The sequence below is a fragment of the Piliocolobus tephrosceles genome, chromosome 19 (assembly GCF_002776525.5).
Source record: "Piliocolobus tephrosceles isolate RC106 chromosome 19, ASM277652v3, whole genome shotgun sequence".
In the NCBI taxonomy this organism is placed as follows: Eukaryota; Metazoa; Chordata; class Mammalia; order Primates; family Cercopithecidae; genus Piliocolobus; species Piliocolobus tephrosceles.
The window spans coordinates 42200055-42221859 of record NC_045452.1 but is presented as its reverse complement, the minus strand read 5'-3'; the positions used below and the strand labels follow the sequence as shown (position 1 = coordinate 42221859).

Here is a 21805-nt window from a genome sequence, read left to right as displayed (position 1 = left end):
AGAGAGGGCTGTGCACTGCCGGCCTGTCCCTGGGGTCTCTCGGGGCTCTCAGTGCACGGGAGCCAAGGAAGCAGTTCCCAATCCATTAGCGGGAAAAGCCAAAACACTTTGCAAGTGTCCAAATAAAATGCACTTACTAAATGTCTACTATAAGCAAAATACTGGGAAAGGGATACAAAGATTAACAACATATGGTCCTTGCTTTCAAATCATCTTGCATGACAGTTTAATGGGGAAAACAGATATTTATACAAATAATACAACAACAGCACTTATACAAACCACCTAAAAAAAATTCCTATGGAAGTGACTGGATCTAAGGTTCCAAGTCACAATACTTGGGTTAGGAAATTGAAAAAAAATTCAAATCCTATACCCGTGACGTGATCATCTGTGGAATTTTCCTGGATCAGAGTGGTAGAATCCCTTTGTTGAGTATAAAAGATGAACTATTTGTCCTCATAGCATCTGGCTGTAAGATTTTTTATGTTCTGTAATTTAAGACTTTTCTTTTAAGAGATAGGGTCTTGCTTGCTCAACATGTTGCTCAGGCTGGAGTGCAGTGGCACGATCACAAACTCAACTCCTGGGCTCAAGCGAACCTCCCATCTCAGCCTCCCAAGTAGCTGGGGACTATAGGTGCACACCACCGTGCCCAGTTAATTTTTTTTTTAATCTTTTGTAGAGGCAGGATCTCGCTGTTTGCCCAGGCTGGTCTTCAACACTTGGACTCAAGCGATCCTCCCACCTCAGCCTCCCAAAGTGCTGAGATTACAGGCATGAGCCACTGCAACCGGTCAATTTAAAACTTAAAATCTTACTACTCTAAGAACTTCATACACATGCGCTTTATAAATGCTGGTTCATATGAAGATGGAATATCCCCCTCAACCCCGTAGGGTGATACATGGCCATATGGAACCATCACTAACTAGTAGGCTACTGCTTTTACTTCAAATAAAACAAATACTCCCAGGGCCAAGTAGAAACTAGCGCCGTTCTCTTGACAACTCCTGGAAGCAAAGATGTCAAAGCCTCCCACTCTTATAAACAACCCCTGATAGGGTCTGGGCTTTGTGGTTTACTTAAAGGCAGTAACATTTGCATCTTCAAAACAAAAACAAAAGGCCCTCTTTATCAGGAAAATGTGTCAAAAGGTTCACCAGTGGTAAATCCGGGTGAAGGCTGCATGGGGCTTACAGGGTTGGTGTACGACTCTTTTACCTTTTCTTCAGTTTTAATTTTTTTTTAACAAAAAATTGGGGGAGAAATAAAGGATTTTCCCCAGAAGTTTGAAAGGCCCTGCCAGCTCCTACATGAGCTGTAGATTTTTGTTCTGCTGTTAATCATGGAATCATCAAAGAAACAGCCTTCATAAAGAATCAAAAAGCAAAACGGCAATGAAGAACACCTTTTAGCTTTTTGATCTGAACAAGCCTTCGTGCTGCCTGTGCTGGGGAAGCGCTGCTGAACCATTCTGAGGCAAGAACACCTCCCTGAAAAACCACAGATTTCCATCCTCACGGAGCCGTCCCTCCGAAGGCCCAGATCTTGTACGACCCAAATGCAGGGCGCACTTTCCCCGAGTACAAACCCCAGTGCGTTTCATGAAGCTGTTCAGTATATGCGGAATCAGTGCATTAATAACAGCTTATTGGCACCAAATGAAAAACACACAAGTCTTAATCTTAGGTCTTGAATTTTGTCCAGGTCCTACGTCATACCTGGCTGGAAGGCCTACAGCCGTAAGCATGCTTGGTGACTGGAGGCTGTGTAGTGAGACCTGAGTTTTGAAACCAGGATTGGTAGCTTAACAAAATTTACTGGTTGTAGAAAAAGTAAACTTGCCTCCAGGGAGGTGAGCTCAGCCTCACCATTCTGACAGCAGCCTCTGGTGGCCAGTTTAGTAAAAAGTGTTGGCTCTGATGCTGAAAGCTCGGACCTTCCCTTCTTAATGAAGGTCACTGCAAGCAGACAGGCCATTCTAGGTAACAGCTGGGGGTGACTGGGGAAGCTGCAGAAATCCAAACGAAGGTGAGACTTTGGGCCATGTAAATCACCAAGTCATTGGATGATCTGTCTCTTGAATTAAAAAAAAAAAAAAAAATGAAGTACTCTCTTTCAAAAGTAGAAAAATAAATAAAGAGAACTGTTTTAAAAGGGCTCGAGTCACAAGACAGATAACACATACTCAGTCTGAAAGTAATCTCATTCCATACTTGCATAGAAAGCCTTTAAATATTCAAGGAGCACAGATTCCTGCATAAAATAAAGCCCAGCCTGTCTACTTTCTTACATAGCACCCCACGGTACACTAACTCCTATGTACAGAGTGCCGGAAATTCTTCCTGCCATGTAAGGAATTGCTCCATATGGCAGAAACTTCTAGAAAATGCTACGACCATTCATTCAGAGAACAAAATTAAATATTCAGGACTGTAGGTGAGGCCTGATTTCTAGTGCCACAGATTCACACCATTTCACGGGATATAAATAGAGGAATGATCAGAGGCCGACACAGTTGGCTTCAAAGGCAGAGAGGGTAAGAAGGAGAGACGCCATCAGCTTCAAGCCAACTTCTTCGTAAGGTGCACTCTGTCCTCAGCCGTCAGAGAACAATCTGGAAACAATCTGCTCAGCAGCTGCTCTCATCAACAAACTGTTTATTGTAAGAAAGTGGCTGGGTCAAAGGCTAAACATCAACCCGAGCTGAAAGCATACAGACCAAAAATCAATACCGTCCCTGCTAAAGAGACCCAGGACTTCGCATGCAGAAAAGAGTGGGTGAGGAACTCATGCTTAGTTCTGAAAGAGTGAGAGTTGGAACAAAACCCCCATATTTCAACATTCAGGGTTCTTCTGAATGTTATTCTAACTGGCCACTTGCTGCTATTTGCAGAACGGCCTAGTAATGGGGGCTAAAATGTGGCATTCAACAGGGACATAGAAATCAACGTTGCCCAAAAAGTTACAGGGGTTTACATCAGTTGTTTCTTTCTCAAATTTGTTTTGCAACAGGACCAACATGCTCATTATACACATGTGCTTATTATACACAATGCACAGATACTACAGTCCATCTTTAAATATGTCTAATCGGAAACTGGAGGGCTGACTGGACATGAGATTGTATGAAGAGATTGTTTCATTTTAGGTATGACAGTGGAATTGTGATTATGTTTTTAAACAGAGCTCGTATCTTTCAGAGACACATACTAAAATATTCGCAGACGAGAGAACTGAAACGGTATCTGGGAATTCCTTCCAAATAATATTGGCGGAGAAGTGGGTAGAAAGAAGTGAAATAAGATTGGCCATAAATGGATAACTGTGAAGGAGAGTGATGAGTACAAAAGAATTCACTGCATTATTTATATTTACTTTTGTATATTTGAAATTTTCTATGAAATGTTTTCTTTTACTTTTGTGTAAAGTTCAGCAGTCACTTTGAAAGAAAAAAAGTTTTCTTAAATATAAGAAAAGTATTAACCTACCAAGGGGAATTAATTAAGTCATACGCCATGGTATTGCTAGGTATCCAATTTGATGTTTTTGAGCAATGTCCGAGATATGGTTGTTATGTCCTGAGTTGAAGGACGGAGAAGTAGAAAGAGGCTCAAAGTGTTCCCACTGCATATGTGCGCCAGCCAGCCAGCATGTGACACACAGACAAGACGGTTTCCTATGGTTTAACTGCATTATGGAGCATGAGGACATACGTGACCTGCTAGGAAAACCCAACTGTCATAAATAATTGGAACCAAGTTGTTAAAAGACAAGTTGGCATACAAATTTTGAAAATACAATTTCTTTGTAAATTTGAGGCTGCTATTGATAATTCTTAAATTAACAGCAAAATTAGAGAATTAGCCTGAAATAAATAAAAATAAACAGATAGCAAAACATTCTTTCATTGTGCTGAAATTAACTGTGAATATGTATCTATGGTTTTAACCTGTACCAATATAAAGATGAAAATGGTAATAATCACAAATTCTTAGAAAAGAATGCATTCAAGGAAACTGCTTAAAAAGTTAAATCTTTTTAGTCTACTTGCTTTACCAACACCAGCATAAATACGGCAGAGAGTCCTGGAAAGGATGAGAAAGGTCTTCTTGTCTACTCTCCCTCCCAACAGAATAGAGAAGGGTTTGGCCATGAGAATTTGGTAACCCACCAGGCACGGTAGCTCATACCTGTAATGCCAGTACTTTGGGAGGCTGAGGTGGAAGAATTGTCTGGGCCCAGAAATTTGAGACCAGTTTGGGCAAAAAAGTAAGACTCCATCTCTACAAAACATAAAAGTAAATTAGCCGAGTATGGTGCTACGTGCCTGCAGTCCCCGCTACTTGGGAGGCTGAGGTGGGAGATCACCTGAGCTCAGGAGTTCAAGGCTGCAGTGAGCCATGATCGTGCCACTGCACTCCAATCTGAGTGACAGAACGAGACCCTGTCTCAAGAAAAAAAAAGAGACACCCACCCTAGTGGGAAGGTGGGGCAGAGATGGGGATGGTTAATGGATGCAAAAAAAAAATATAAAGAATGAATAAGACCCAGTATTTGATAGCACAACAGGGTGACTACAGTCAATAATTTAATTGTACATGCTCAAATAACTAAAAGAATATAATTTGTTTGTAACATAAAGGATAAATGCTTGAGGAGATAGGTACCCCATTTTATATGGTGTGATTATTATGTACAACATGCCTGAATCAAGGCATCTCATGTACCCCATAAAGGTATACACCTACTATGTACCTAATAAATTAAAATTTTAAAAAATGTTAAAAAGCCATCTACCCAGACAAACTCATTTGGCCAATCTGAGACACTACATCTAACTCCAGCATCACAGAAGGAAAAAATACACAGAGGAAAACCTTCAAAATTATAGACCTTTGACCTTTAAAGCATTTTATGAACTAAAAAGCTACAGAAAAACTTAAATCTTGAAATGTATCAAGGTTGCCTATAGGAAGTAATAATCTAGACAATCCTAGGCAGAGTCTGGCTATCCCCCCATCCCCAAATTAACCATCGTTTTTTAATTTATGAAACTACTGTTTGCTGTTTCTTTTAAAAGGTATATTTTCTTATTCACGGAAATTAAAAACAGGAAGGGGGAATCAGTGGTGCCATCATTCAATTACTCTTAGTGAACTGCTCTATGTAGGATTCATTTTTGTTCAGAAAAGAGAGCAACTTACCAAATGTTTACCTAGGGCATACAAAAGCAAACTCAGTAAGTTTTCTGAGAAGAATATTCACTTTCAGCCGGGCACAGTGGCTCACACCTGTAATCCCAGCACTTTGGGAGGCCGAGGCGGGAGATCACAAGGTCAGGAGTCCGAGACCCGCCTGACCAACATGGTGAAACCCCGTCTCTACTAAAAATACAAAAATTAGCTAGGTGTGGTGTTGTGTACCTGTAATCCCAGCTACTCAGGAGGCTGAGGCAGGAGAATCGCTTGAACCCGGGAGGCAGAGGTTGCAGTGAGCCAAACTCTAGCCTGGGCAACAGAGCGACACTCCGTCTCAAAAAAAAAAAAAAGAAAAAAAAAGAACATTCACTTTCAACTTTAATTTTTTAAACTTTTCCTTAATGCATGTAAGAGGCAGGTTGATTTAAACTAAAAGTATTTATAGACCAGTGGCTCAGGAAAGCCTCATGGTGTGTGAAACTGATGACAAGGGTCCTATGATACGCATGTTCAGGACCCAGCGATCTAGCTGACTGCTGATGGGCAATGCTGGTCTCCTTTCGCTCACACCTAGAATCTGAATCTCAGCCTCGGAGGTGCAACAGCACAGTGCCAAAGCAGCTCTCCTCTTCACCCACAGCCTCTGTCCCCTGCACTCAGACACACATGCCAGAGACCCACCAGAGACACAAACAGCTACATAACAAAATCGTGCTGTGAACCTCCCTGTGTCAAGGGAAAGTCCATTTCCCTTTTACCAGAAATCTCCAGACCCGCTACTCTAAGTCTTCTCTCACTCTCAGGGAGAAATGACCGCTCCACAAAGGCACGTTCTATTTCAACAATCTTATGTTTTTTTGTAGTTCTGGTTAAAACAGACATATGCACTTAAATAAACATATAAATGTATATGCATATATATTATCATAATAACTATATGTATTCATACGGTTGAAATTTTAAAAACTCAAATACCCTTAAAAATAAAACAGACTCTGTTGTTTTAAATTAAAGACATGTTCCGCGATTCACGAAATAAAATTTGAGTTCTAGAATTTTTTTGTAAGGGACACTGGCTCCAATGATCAATGAGAACTGAAATTATAGTCTTTAACTCCAATATTTATTTTTTTAGAAAAAAATATTTATTTTATTGACAAGTAAAAAATATGTACATTTCTGGTATACCACATGATGCTTTGATGTATGTGTATGTTGCGGAACGTAAACTCCAGTATTCCTTCCACTGATTCTATTATTAAACGAAAGCCTAAAAGCATTTTAAGAAAGAAAATACCCATGACACCAGCAGAGGGATAATGTAGAATTTTACTGGAAACATGCAGTACCTGGACAGCTGTGCGGCCAAACTCGGCACGCAGTACCTGGAGAGATGCAGCCACACACACGCAGCTACAACAAAATAAAGAAATCGGGAAGATCTCTCAGAAAAAAGGAGCCTTCCCTTTTTATCTCCAGGACAAAGTGCCTGTGGGACGGACAGACAGACTAACCTTGGCTGAGTTTTCCTGCTTTCACGAGGAAGCCTGTGCAATCCTCCTGGCGCTACCCAGCATCGGCTGAGCTCCAGCAGAGGAGCGCTCTCCTTGCACCCCAAGCTGTTTCTCCCCTTCCCACTCAGGCGGTGGAAACAGAGGATTAAACACCACTCAGGTCCACAAACTGTCTGTCAGTTTTGAGCCCCCCGAAACACTATGAACATTTTTCCAAGACCGTCAGTGCAAATCTCTGGGCGGCACTCTCAAATCATGAGCAATGCATGGAAACAGAATATGTTCCCCAGCTATAATTCACATCCCAAGAACTGAAGGAGAACATTTATCAAATGGGATTCGGGTCTCAGACCCCAACATTCCTGAGCTGACACTGCCAGCTCCGCGGCCCGGCAGCGCCAGACTCAAGGGTTCCCTGTCATCGCGAGGTGCCCCACCGCCGCACCCACCTCCAACTCTAGTCCTTGGCCCTGCACCTGATCACAGGAGCCCTTTGATCATGCTCTCTAACCCGACACCAGTGTGGGCTTTTTCCTAGGATGTGTTTTTTTGAACTTGGGAGACAAAAATCGCACGGGAGAATGTTCTAAGCCCTTCTGGAGACAGCCTCCACCGACTTCCCCGGGAGGTGAGGCCAGAATCCGTACCCGCTCACACATGGCAGCTATTAGGAAGCCCGGGTAGGAGACAAAAAGCATGTGGTCTTGGAGGACTTTTTTATTCCAAAAGAGGCCGTTTCCCATCCACAAGTTTGTGACTGCATAAATGGTAGATATAAATAGACGGAGGAAAGAAAACCACGCTTCTTAGACGGGATGCTATCCCAAGAAGGAAAGTGCTGAGCGGGAATTCTCCCCCGGCCTCGGAGACCTTATCACCCCTTCCCCAGGCCAGACAGCAAAGGCCGCGACGCACAGAAGCCAGAATCATCACAAAACTAATTAAACGTGGAAAACAACAAAAGCGTGTGTGCAGATTTCCCACAAGCACACATCTCTGCCCTGGGTATTTACTCTGCAGGCGCTGCTTGAGGCACACTTGTGGAAACAAGATTCAAGTAAAAAGACAGGACACACAGTAGCTGAAAAGCCTTCTTCCCACAAAAATAAAACATTCTAAAGGCAGCACAGGAAAACCCCCAAGTATGATTTCTTTTGCAATTCAACGTCAAACCCCATCATGTCGTCTTTTGCTATGGGTATTATGTTTGATAACAGGAAGTCAGTCAAAATGAACAAAAAATTTCCAATGTAGGTGAAGGGCGAAGGAAGAAAGAAAGGAGAGAAAGAGGTATATGAAAGACCCTTAAAAACATTCATAGCTACAAAAGCTTTTAAATGTTTGCTTTAATCTGCCAGCTGTCTTTAGCCGGTGCCGTATTGTAAAACAGCCGCACAAGACCACAGCAGCCACATGTCAAAACCTATTCAAGGTGCACCTGGAATTCTGACTTCCTCTCTAATCTGGATCTCTAAAAATTATTTTTAAACTGTATTTTAAAGTTATGCCTGAAGCTTCTCCATATTGAAACATTCGAGACTCAGAACTAGGATTAAAAGTAGGAGAAGGGGAGGATTCCACATCAAATACTATGCTAAAAAATGGCAGGCAAAGATTTTTTTTAAGTGGAGAATTCTAATTAACTCATTAGAAAAATACATGAAGCCGATGCGGTGGTTCACGCCCGTAATCCCAGCACTTTGGGAGGCTGAGGCGGGAGGATCACCTGAGGTCAGGAGTATGAGACCAGCCTGGCCAACATGGTGAAGCCCTGTCTCTACTAAAAATACAAAAATTCGCCGGGCATGGTGATGGGCACCTGTAACCCCAGCTACTTGGGAGGCTGAGGCAGGAGAATCACTTGAACCCAGGAGGCAGAGGTTGCAGTGAGCAGAGATCACACCACTGCACTCCAGCCTAGGCGACAAGAGCAAGAGTCTGTCTCAAAAAAAAAAAAACAGAAACGAAAAATACATAAGCCTCTTCACTGTCCTGTAAGCCAGGTTCCTCTCCCGGGGGCAAGGACTCCTTCCCCACCCTGTCCTACTTATCAGGGTCACTGTGAGACCCACATGAGAAGGCGACACAGGCAAAAAAGCTTGGTCAACTGGAACACATGCCACAAAGATGAGGCATTATCCCTCATTTTCAGGAAACTTCTGCAGCAAGGGCTTGTACTTAGCAGGCACACAGATGTTTGCTACATGAAGGGGCCAGTTAGAGTAGGAGGAACAACTGTGTGGTATGTATGACTGAGTCTCAGTTTCTTCATAAAGCAACCAACATCTGAAAAGCAGCTCCATCTCAGTATGTTCACGTATATCAAATCATCATGCTGTACACCTTAAATACATACAATAAAAAATAAATGTAACATAAAGGACTTTCCGGAGTAGAAGAGTCTGTACCCATTTTTTGATATGTTTACAAGCATCTAAACTAACCTTACCAACAAAACCTGCTTTTTATGGGGGGAAAAAGTTTCACAGTACAAATTCGGGGTTAAATCAAAAGGAAATGTCATAACTAGTTTTTGTTTTTAAGGACATATTATCCATTCCACAACTCCCCACTACCAAAATCACACACACACATCCCATGGTGATTGTGCCCGATTATTTCGGTAACAAACTCAGTTGTTGCTTCTTGCGACAGCTACATCTTGATCCCAAGGGTAAGGTAACTGGACGCAGGACCCCTGCTAAGAGTCCAGCCGGCTTCTATTTCTCAAGTCACCTACACACCATTAGCCACTGTTGGCCACAATGAACACCCACAAGGTTCCCAAGCTTTTTCATTTTGGAAAAAATCTTGCGCTCCCCAGATCCTAAGTGGATGTCCCAGACTACGGGAGCAATGCACACGTTCTCTAGTTCCCCAGGGGGAAGGTGCCAACCTTCCTGGGGGTGCCACACCCAGTTCCCCAAGGTAAAGGTGCCGACCTTCTTGGGGGTGGCACATCCCACCCTATTCTGCTTTCTCTGGCCTCAGTGGGGGGATAAAAAGGGACCCACTGGCAGGCAACTCTGCAGGGGTGGAGGGAGGGGGGCTGGTTCTGTCACACACACAGGTTCAGGCCCCAGCCAGTCCCAACCCACCAGCTGCTCCTCCCCGTGAGACCCTGCCGAGCGTGGCAGCCTGTGCTCTTTCTTTCTGCCATTGCTCTGGCAGAGATAAAATGGAAAATGGAACCCAGAGAAACAGAAACAAGGCAGCTAGCTTCTCAACTGGGAAAGAATTGTGTTTTCTCTATAACATCAGATTTGACAGAAAATAAAATCTGTTAAAATGTTTCTATAAAATATAAAAGAATTATGTTTTTTCTGGTATTCTGTAAGGGAAAGAATTGTGTTTCTTCTATAAAATCAGTGTCTCTCGAAAACACTCATGTCCCAGCACAGTAAAGATGTATTGCTGCTAACTGCCTGTCACCCACTGGTGGCGGGAAGATGTGGTGGCCACCAGGTGATCTCACCCAGGACACCCCACAGTGAGCCATGTGGTGTATCAATCTCTCACCCACTAACATCTGCAGAGAGGAAGCCATGGAGAGGTCCCCATATATATGGTCTTGGAGAAACAGTTCAAAGGGCTCTGCCAAGAAACTGGAACATCTAAGCAGTGGAAGGGCACTCAGGGGTACCTGTACCACCCACAGAAGCAAAGGGAGAGCTTCAGCTCGGAGGCCCTCACACACCAACTCAGAGCTCACAGTTAACCCTGGGAGTCACAGCTGTCACAGGCCATGAACAAGAGTCATGTGTTTTACTATCAAAGCGAACCCTCTCTAAATAATATGTCAAATATTAATATTAACCAAAGTATCGACACTTATATGAGATTCCCTGCCTCTTAACATTCAAGTGTGACCATGTGTGAGATGCCTTCAAAGTCCAGCGACACGCAGTCATTTGTTTTCAGTTTTTAATAACTTATCTGGCTCATTATAAAGTAACTAATAACAAATAACTAATTTGGCTTATTATATATACAATTATTATAGAAAATTTGGAAAACACAGAGAAAGTTTTAAAAGATTATTAAAATCACCCTTAAGCACTCCACCAGAAATACATCCTATATATACCAGATTTTTCCTTCCTTCCAGTCTTGTTTCCTTTTTTTTTTTTTTTTTTTTTTCCTTTTTGCAACAAGGTCTTACTATCTGTTGCCCAGGCTGGAGTGCAGTGGCGCAATCACAGCTCACTCCAGCCTCAACCTCCCTGGCTCAGGCAATCCTCCTGCCTCAGCCTCCTGAGTAGCTGGGACTACAGGTATGCACCACCATGCCTGGCTAATTTCTGTATCTTTTGTAAAGAATACAAAATTCTGCCAGGTTGCCCAGTCTGGTCTCAAACTCCTGAGCTCAAGGAATCCACCTGCCTCGGCCTCCCAAAGCATTGAGATTATAGGCGTGAGCCACTGCACCTGGCCCAGTCTTCTTTCTACGGAGATAGGTGTGTGGTAAACATATGTTGGTGTGTTTGTTTTATGGTTTAACTTTTTGTCATTTTGCTGAGACCCAAATTTCAATCCTGCTCCTGGGAGGTTCAATCAAACATGAAAGCCTTGGTCGGAGGAAGCCCAGCTCAGCCGCCCAGAGTCTGCACCTCAGCCAAGCCCTGCTTCCTCTTGGTGTCGTGCACAGTGACGCTGATGAAGTCACACGTGACTGGGTTTTATAGTGGGAATCACACGCCACCATGGTGTTTGGGTATCGATGAAGGTCTCAGAGCACATCCTTCACAAATGCCAAGGGCTGACTGTCGTTGAGGCGAGTGTTTTTTCTCCTTGGGTCTTGGTGCTATTCTTTCCAGTTATATCACAGTAACAGAGAAGCACATAAATCTTCTGCGCTATTCGTCATAAAGAGCAAGTGTCAAGGCACCAAACTGTGTAAACACAGCTGCTACGCAGTAAAACTATTTAGATAACTAGCGTATTTATTTTGTTCTTTCATATCCCATACTATAATAGTACCTAGGACACGGTAAATGTTGAATGAAAGATGAATATTATTAACTGGGACATTGAAACGATTTCTGCAGACCCAAAAGAAAGTGCCACCAATAGAATGGAAAGCTATAAAACTATACTATGTGAAACTGATATAGAGAGAAAAAAATTAAATCTCCGAAGAACAACTTTATAGTTCTAGGGGCCTATATGCCAGGCAGCCTAGCTCAGCAGCGACACCCTGTGGTAAGAGATCTTTGATTCCTGGCAACAGAGTATCTTGCAGGGCACAGGAAGCAGAAAGCCAGCCTAGGCATCCAATCCCTAAGGCAGGCGATGAGCCTAATGGACAGGCAGGATTTAGCAGATGACTGGGTGCCAAGATCCTCTACACGGAACTTAATTCCATGGGGATGACTGAGATCTGTTAAGTAGGGATGCTGGAAAGAGAACCAAATATAAAGTACAAACCCAATTCCATTCCCAGTCTCTGTGGTCCAGATCTATAAATACTGACCCATAGCCCAATGACTAGGCACAGGAGGAATTCAGCTGCCTCCGGAAAGACCATCTCAGGCAGTGCATATCCACGTTCAAATTCATTTGCACCATAATCCTTTAGAGAACTTATATTCCAAGAAGACATCATACAAAACTTTGAATTCTGCCATTTCCTTCTCCAGCAGATTCAAGGACACCTAAGCAGAGTTAATAAACATTAAGAGGCCGGGCATGCCACGACTGTAATCCCAACATTTTGGAAAGCCAAGGCAGGCAGATTGCTTGAACTCTGGAGTTCAAGACCAGCCTGGCCAACATGGCAAAACCCTGTCTCCACAAAAAGTATGAAAAATTAGCCAGGCATGGTGACACACACCTGTAGTCCCAGCGACTCGGGGGGCTGAGGTGGGAGGATCGCTTGAGCTTGGGAGGTTGAGGCTGCAGTAAGCCGTGACTGTACCACTACACTCCAGCCTGGGCAACGGAGCAAGACCCCGCCTCAAAAACTAAAAATAAACATTAAGAAATGAAGATACGTACAACATACACATACTCATTCCATTCCTTGGGCTGCCAAAGTGAAGCAGAATTCAGTCAGAAATAAGTAGCTGAGAGGAAAGTAGTCCACAGTACAGATATTCAAGAAAATCAACAAGGCCAAGTGGAGGGCCCACAATAGCAAGTGAACATTTCTGAAAATAATTATTTTCCAAAGTTATTATGTAATAAGGGGCTTAGTAGGGAGTGTCCATGTATGTGTATACAGAGCAATTATTTGCTTTAATCACGTTCAAGCATTTCATTCCCAAAGTTTGTGAAGGGGGAAATGAATACTCCCTTAACTGATCAATGAACAGGTGAAAATGTATCACCTCCCACTGCCCCAGGCTGTTTAAAAAACCAGAAGGACAAAAACGTGAAGCATCTGTTGTGTGCTTGAATATAAGCAGACCCATGATACAAAGCCCCGACTTGGGTATTTCAGGTTATACTCATCCTAAATACACCACAAATGCCAAGAGTTCCAAACTTCCACTCACAGGAGAATAACCGGGGGCGGGGCCACTCTTCCTATCCACTGCTCTGTCCAAGAGTCCGGAGGTCAAGTTCGAAGACCAGCATGGTCTGAACTCTGAGAAAGGGCAAGGAGCTGTGCCAAGGGCAAGGCCAAGCCACCTCACTCCCTGACTTCCCCAGCTGGAAGCCTCAGAGCAGGCACTCGCTAAGGTAGCCAGCCCCAGCCCTCCATCCCCAGGAAAAGACTGACAGAGAAGGTCTAGGGGAGTGGCAGTGCTCTCAGATTTTCTATCTGTCTTCTCCAAGTGAGCCCATCACACCAAGATAGCTCACAGCTCTGCTCTCCTCCAAAAACTAAGGGACACAGTGCAACACAAAAGAAAGTGCCTCCTTTTTAAAAAATGTTAGGATGAGAGGTATAATTTGTTCATTTCAAGAGAAAGTAGGTAAGTTTAGTGTTTAAAGTCACCTAGACTATTGGATGTTTGCAGAAACTACGTGGTTATGTCACTAAACTCACAAATTTGTCTGTTCAGAGAAGACAACAGAAATAGACAAAATAATTTGTCACAATGACTGTGAAACTGACAGCATTGCTGAGCAGGGGGATTAGCAAGAACACACACCTGGAGAATCTGGCAACCTGCCCAAAACCAGGTATCACTCACAGGCAACAAGTGCAGGCACTGGCCACGAGAACTGCCGACCACATTCCCAGTTCCGTGGGCATTTTCCTGTTAGACACGACTCACAGACGTGAAACCCAGAGCGCTGTTGCCACAAGATGGCAAACATTAGCACAAATGTGATTGTTCCAAAGATTTGCTGAAAGCAGCCCAAATCAAATGCTTTCAATCCCAAATGAATAAAATTATAGTTTCTGAATATACTCGACACAGGGACCCTCTTCCCCCCAACGCGGAAAGGGCCACACCTACAGACTTAACACCTTTCTAAACTCTACCAGTCATCCCTCCCTTATACATAACCCTCCCCCCACAAAATGAATATGTGCACATCTTGAAGATGATTTCCAAACCCGAAGTCAAAACAGAAATGAAAAATCAAAACCAACCAAAATAAAACAATTAAGGCAACTGGTCGCCACTGTGAAGAGGGCCACGTCGTGGCGCGCTCTGCCCGGCTGAGCCCACAACTCACCTCCGCAGCTGACAGCAAGTAAAGAGGAGTTAAGGCAGGAACTTGTTTCATGTCACAGCTGAGGCCAAGGGTTGTCAGAATCTCTCTAAGGACTTCGTATCTTCTAAAATTGCTTGACTTAAGCAAGTTAAAATCTTCTGGAGTTTGCACTATGTCGGAGCTTGGAGGTAGTTCCAAGTGCACCTGAAGGGAAAACACAGCACTATATAAACGGGGGGCACACACAGGCAATAAGAAAAACAGTTTCTTTTTTTTCTTTCCTTTTTTTTAAATTTAGAGACAGGATCTCATTATGTTGCCCAGGCTGGTCTTGAACTCCTGGGCTCAAGCGATCCTCCTGCCTCAGCCTCCCAAAGTGCTGGGATTACAGGTATAAGCCACCGTACCCAGCCAAAAAATTTCTTTACCAGTTTTCTTCTCCAAGTGAGCACATCATACCCGGATAGCTCATAGCTTTGCTCTCCTGTGAAAATTAAGGGACACAGTATAATCCAATAGAGAAAACTTGAACCCGAATTTTTCTAATTATCAATAGCATATAAACTCTGAAGCTGAATATCTGGAAAGTCATGGCCAACAAGAAAACGATTCCAAAGAGCCTGTTCAAATCCTGGTTGTCAGGCAGAGAGGCCATGGTGAAAATGACCCTGGACAGTCATCATCTCTCTCCACGTTCCACACTCATCAGTCATATTACCTTCCGCAAGTTACTTAACTTGGTTATAGGAATAAAATAGTTAGGGCCGGGCGCAGTGGCTCATGCCTGTAATCCCAGCACTTTGGGAGGCCAAGGCAGGCGGATCACCTGAGGTCAGGAGCTCAAGACCAGCCTGACCCACATGGAGAAACCCTGTCTCTACTAAAAATACAAATGTAGTCAGGCGTAGTTGCATGTGCCTGTAATCCCAGCTACTCGGGAGGCTGAGGCAGAAGAATCGCTTGAAACCGGGAGGCGGAAGTTGCGGTGAGCTGAGATCATGCCATTGTACTCCAAACTGGGGAACAAGAGCAAAAACTCCATTAAAAAAAAAAAAAAAAAAAACCTAGAAAGACAGCTGTGCTGAAAACCTAATTGCTAGTGAGCTCAGGGAGGCAAATGGCTCACGCTGGAAACCTCCATTTGGCCTACTAACCATAAATGGAAAACAATACCGGGGAAGAGAGCAGCCTTATTCATCATTTTAAGAGAGTTTGCAGAAGGCTGGGCATAGTGGCTCACACCTGTAATCCCAACACTTTGGAAGGCCGAGATGGTAAGACTGCTTGAGCCTAGGAGTTTCAGACCAGCCTGGGCAACACAGTGAGACCCCGTCTCTACAAAAAATACAAATATTAGCCAGGCGTGGGTGGTGCACCTGTAGTCCCAACTACTTGGGAGGCTGAGCTGGGAGGATCCCTTGAACTCAGGAGATTGAGGCTGCAGTGAGCCATGATCGTGCCACTGCACTCCAGCCTGGGCAACAGAGTGCGACCATTTAAAAAAAAAAGAGAGAGAGAGTTTGCAGGAATTCAAAACATCAGGTCCTTGAATAATGTTGTTTCACTCAAAGTCATTTTGTTATGATGTTGATGAGGGGAAAAAGAAATCACTTCCCAGCTGGGGCCACTCTCTGTGGGTCTGCAAACTCTCCCCATGTCTGCACAGGTTTTCTCCAAATTCTCCATTTTCCCCCCACATCCCCAAGCTGTGCACATTAGGTGAACTGATGTGTCTACATGCTCCTGGTCTGAGCAAGTGTGAGTGCAGGTGTGAGTGTGCCCTGCGATGGGTGGGCATCCCGGTCAGGGCTGGCTCCCCAACCAGTGCCCTGAGCTTCCAGGCTGAGCTCCAGCCACGCGGCCACCCACCATGCTGAACTGAAATAATTATCTTATGTTCTTATTAAACTTTCTTAAATGTACATATAACTCATATGTATTTCAGTGTTTCAGTGTTTTGTCCTTTATTTAGAAGTCTGGTGATGTCTTTGTGACCAGAAATACGCCATGGGAACTGACTTCTTGCTTCTATCAATTAGCCTGTGGTAACATTGGTTTCAGTGTATGTCATTTCACTTAAGTGTGCAGTTTCCAAGAACCGATCAACAGCTTTAAGTGAGGGCTTACTGAGGGAGGAGCAGGATTTCTTGGATACCAGAAAGGCCTTTCCTCTCACCCTCCTTCCCCTGATTGAATTTTAAGATTTGGAACTTCACCTAGTTACTTCAGGCTTTGTTGTCTAGTTAAAACTTAAAATATCTCCACCTATCAACAGCCTCTGTCCTGGGATGAAGGAACTTACTGGAACCTCTAGTTCCCCTGAGATCAGATTGTAAATGAGCATTGGAGCCTGGAGGTTGCCAGAACACTGAGTACCCAGAAAAGCAAACTGAGCTCGTCTGCCTTATTTTGTTTCAGCTTTGCCTACTGTATGCAAAGCTTCTAGCCTGATACTATAGAAGTATTATGAAAATAAAAAGCATAGTGCCAGCTTTCAGGCGACTTAAAATCTCTCAGTTCCTACCCACACCTTAACCAAGCCAAATATACTAACCAAATGTTAAAAGTTGAGGCCTGGCTGAGTGTGGTGGCTCACCCCTATAATCCCAGCACTTTGGCAGGCCGAGGCGGGAGGATCACTTGAGGCCAGGAGTTTGAGACCAGCCAGCCAACATGGCGAAACCCCATTGCCACTAAAAAGACAAAAATCAGCTAGGCGTGGTGGCGCATGCCTGTAATCCCAGTTACTTGAGAGGCTGAGGCACAAGAATCACTTGAACCTGGGAGGTGGACGTTACAGTGAGCTGAGATCGTGCCAGTGTACTCCAGCCTGGGTGACAAAGTGAGACTCTGGCTCAAAAAAGAAAGGTTGAGGCCAATCAGAAAAGGTCTGCAGGACACTGTCCAACATGGTCCCCAAACCACAGCTGGCTGGCTGCAGGCTGGCTGCTTCCTCTGAGACCGAGCACGCCGATCGGAAGCAACAGGTCAGGTGGGCCTGTTTCTAGATAGCCCAGGAGAGGGGAAGAGGCAGAAAAGCAAAACCCTCTAAAGAATCCGTATCCACACCTGAAGTCAGGATTTCAAAACCAGCCTGACCAACATGGTGAAACCCCATCTCTACTAAAAATACAAAAAAAACATAGGCGGGCCTGGTGGCGCATGCTTGTAATCCCAGATACTTGGGAGGCTGAGGCAGGAGAATCACTTGAACCCGAGAGGCAGAGGTTGCAGTGAGCCGAGATGTGCCACTGCACTGCAGCCTGGGCAATAAGAATGAAACTCCGTGTCAAAAAAAATAAAAATAAAAATTCCGTATCCTACTCAGTGCGCTTCTACCTTAAATGTGCACCTCTCCCCTCTGGTGGACAAAGTTATGCCAATGTAGACAAACAGCACAGTGGCAGGACCTGTTTAATTCACTTGAGCACACGGCTATTCCAGAGATTAACCCTTACAGGTGGCAGAAATGAAGTAAGTCAAGTTCTGTTCCCACCAGAGCCGAAGGGATGAGAGAGGTGCTCGAATGAATGCATGTGGACTCGCTGGTCGGGGCAAATACACAGAGTAGCCAAGACGCACACAAAGTGAATTATATTAACTCATTTTCACATGAGAACAATGCCAGGACGGAAAACAGGATGGCGCTACAAGCGGGTGGAGTTCCCAGAGACAAGGAGGAAGACGGCTGCTAAAATCCCGAGAACCGCTTGGTTTCACTGTCTTACAGTTTCAAGATGTAGATGCTTCTACAATGGCAACCAGAAAAGAGGGCACCTCTGGTTCTACGCTCCCAATGAGCAGGGAGAAGTGGCAGCCAGAGTGTGTGGGTGGCAGATTTGTACTCCTTGTCCACAGAGGTACTGGACTAGAGTCTCATCCTCTGGGTGTAATCCTGTTACCATAATGACAGGTCTATTTCTGTCACTTGGCCTTCCTGTAAAAATAAGACTTTTTTAGTTGGACCGAAATCCAGAACTTAAAAAATGTCTCCAGCCACAAAAGCGGGGAGAGGGTGATACTGGCATCTAGTGGGGAGAGACCAGGGATGCTTCTCCGCAGCCGAAAATGCACAGGACTGTTTCTCACCACGAAGAATTCTCTGACCCAAAATGTCAATAGTGCCATGGTTGAGAAACTCTGCCATCAAAGGCGACCCACTGCTGCCATGTGCTAAGCTAAACAAGAAAACAAAATCTTTTAAAATCTATTTTAGAGATTTTCTGTGGACAACTGTATGGCAAACTCCTGGTCTATTTGACAGTCAAATGTCAACATTAATCCACAGCCTCAAGTTTTCCCTGCAAACTTGATCAGTACAGCGAAAATACAAACATTTCCTCTCTTTCTTTATTACTATGAATGGCAAAGGCATCAAATCTGCAGCTTACTTGGCTGGGACACCAGTGCCTAGGGTGCAGCTGTGTTCTGCCCTTGAAATACTTTACCTCCTCTTATTGGGTTACATCATTACTAGATTTATTACAAAGGTGAAGACTATGAAATTGAACAGGGAAAGAGGAAACTAACCAGCCTGTGATAATATTTATTTTTTTATCTCAGTAAGGTATCACAGAGACACAGGCCTGTGGAGAAAACTGTGACCCTGTCACACAGAAGACTGGAAGTCATTTAAAATCAAAAATGACATTCTAATCCTCTGAATCTGATTTGTGAAGCTGCATCATATTGCCTTTTTTTCCTAGGGCAATACACTGCAGTATCAAATTTTATGATAGTAATGGGGTCAATTTAAATGGTGCAGCAAGCAGATTTGCTATGTAACTCAGAGAAATGAATCACAACAGTGCCAAATCAATTTTCTAGTACAAGTCTGTGCTCAGGGGTGGTAAAATTCACTCTTCAAAACTGAAATATGGCTCTAGGAAGTTGGGTTTTTAAGTGGATTTTCTGAGAATATGTAGTTACTATAGTTACCGTATTTGCAGAGAAAAAGATAAGAGGAACATTTATTACGCCTCCAAATGCTAATTCATGTGGTCTGCAGCACTGCAGGAAACCTGCTTGGGTTGTATGCGTTCATCTGTCCTAATGTCTGAATTCCTTAATTTTAAGCATCTCTGCTTAAAATGTAGGTGTAGTAAAGAAACAAATATATACTCCCTGGAAAAAATGTTTGGTCAGAAAATTCAAGAGACTTAGCTTCCAGGAGAACTGGAAAAAGACAAGGCATTACAAAATGAATACAAAACAAAAAAGAAACAATTCTCTAACTCAGTAAAAAGATCTCTGTAATAAAACAAAATCAATTACACTTATCTTGGGAACTCTCCTGGACAAAATATCTACATCTGCTTAATTTCTCCTTAGAGCATTAAATCCTTAAGGACAAGTGAACATTCGTCTAACTGTAATGAAAACCTTTTCCCCTAAGGATTAAAAGATTTGGAGTCAATGATAAGGAATTCTGAAATAGTCCATCCGCTACCGTTTGCTTAAACAAACAAAAAGCTAAAAGGAAAAGGAAGAGGGAATAAAAGGAAAAAAAAAAGAGCCAAAGGATCTCCAAAGCAAGAAAAAGAAATTAGCATTTTCCTTTCATCCTCTTTCCATTTTTCCCCTACCTATGTATTAGTATGCCACAAATCTCAGTAGCTTCAATATTCTCTTATTTCAAGTTTTTCTTCAGCACTTGGAAGAGTGACAAAACATAAGAAAGGAATTGGGACTCTGAAGATGTTTTTAACACAAACTACCTTGGCAATCAACTACAGAATTTCATCGCAGTGGTCACTGACGTCTAGAATCACTACCCTGATGGTTTCAACTTCCTACATTAAATAAAGGATCAATTATATTAACCAAGGGGTGCTCTAAGGCAAGAAAGCAGACCGGTGTATTTAAGAAAGATCATTACTAGTAAAGAACAAAACAAGAATTTTCTGACTAAGCCTCAGTTAACCAGCAAGCTCATTTAACCCTGACAACTGTCTTGTTCCTCTCTCACAAGTCTTTTGATTAATCAGGGTATTCAAGAAAGCCCTAAACTAAACTAAACTTTCTGCTCGCTATCAGCAAAAGCTCCCAGCCAACAGTCAATCACAGCTCACAGCACACGAGCTCCTGAAACTTTTAAGCGTGTAGCTTTAAAAGACATATTCCCTCTCAAAGATACCCACAGATACCCAAAGATCACCAAATCCATGCTGCCCTGAGTACCTGGCAAAGAACAGCTTCTCCCCCGTGAGTTCCAAAAGGCACATGCACAATCATCCTGTCCTTGTCATCATTCTCCAGGTGGCCCTGGAGCCCGCCGGGGCTGAGCCGGACGGGGCCTTCCTGGTACCTGCAGCCACTGCTCAAGACGCTGAGCTTCACCTCGCTGTGGTCAGCCTTGGAGAAAACCAGGTTCTGGACTGTGTTCCGCAGTGCACCCTTGCTTGTCACCTGAAAGCCACCAAAGGTGAAGGACGAAGACAGGCCCAACACCTTCCCTCCCTGAGAAAGATAGGCCATGAACTTCTGGTACAGGTCTTCAGGAATGGACTCCCTGGTAGCAATGACCAACAGCAGACAGTTGTCCATCCACGGGTCTCTGAGAGCACTGTCCTCCAGCAAGTGGTAGAGAACGTAACTGTCAATGTCCACACAGTCAGCCAGCACGGACCGGACCTCGTGGAACCGGCCGAGGGCTTCCTGGGAGTTGAAGCCCACATAGAGGAGGATGTTAGGCGCCTTTCCTGTGAGGTTGACTCTTCTCCCTTCTCTTTCAGGGGAGGTCTCATCAGCAACACTCTCCAAACTGCTGCTATAATCGTAGGGAAGGTCTGGAATGTTCTCGGCAGATGCAAACTTGACTGACTCAATGGTGCTGTTCTCAAGTTCCAGACACTCGTGGCAACTAGACAGATGGAGGTGATAATGCTCAATGGGGCCCCCTCCCCTGTCACTGTCCCCAGCAGGCTCACTCCCAGAGGCACTGCCTCTCCTTTGTTTGGGTTCTTCACCAAGAGCCTTTGGGTCATCTCTGCCAACGTGCTCCATACTGTCCTGCTCAGGCTTAATCTCAAGAGAAGGTTCAGGCTTCGGCTCTAGGATCTGGGCTTGCTTGTTTGAGGCCTGATCCTTAACTTCCTTCAGAGTGGAGTTCTGCAAGCGTACCGCTAAGGCACGAACAGGAGAGAGGGAGAGAATTAATCAACACTTCTTGTGTGACACGTAGCTCATCTCAAGAATCTCATCACCCTCTCTGCATTGTGGGACTTACATTCCAGGACAGCCACTGGCACAGCTCCCAACTGCATCCCCCCTCAATCCGGGCGCATCCTTTGGAAACACTAACTGTTCCTACCTAAAGACCCCAAGTGAAATCAGCAGTTTGCCCAACATCTTTTACACCTATCGGAGAACCTAAGACCCTCTTACGGAATGGTGAGCAAAGTGAGATTCAGAGAGGTGCTTTTGCCTCCTTACTCACAGATTCTATTTCTTGGGTGTTATTCTGCTTTACAA

At 44.0% G+C, this 21805-nt stretch overlaps 1 protein-coding gene across 5 annotated transcripts in view; it reads right to left on the bottom strand.

Annotated features, from left to right (window-relative positions):
- The window catches only part of HLCS (holocarboxylase synthetase), a 250179-nt gene that overhangs the window by 174748 nt on the left and 53626 nt on the right, over positions 1–21805 (bottom strand). For all 5 annotated transcript variants that reach the window (XR_002726196.3, XM_023191343.2, XM_023191352.1 and 2 more), the window contains 2 exons: positions 20513–21456; positions 14354–14536 (listed from right to left, as the gene is read on the bottom strand). Coding sequence is in view for 4 of the 5 variants with exons in the window: in XM_023191343.2 (XP_023047111.1) it covers positions 14354–14536; positions 20513–21456 (1127 nt within the window). In the remaining variant the exon portion in view is untranslated. The remainder of the gene's footprint in view (positions 1–14353; positions 14537–20512; positions 21457–21805) is intronic.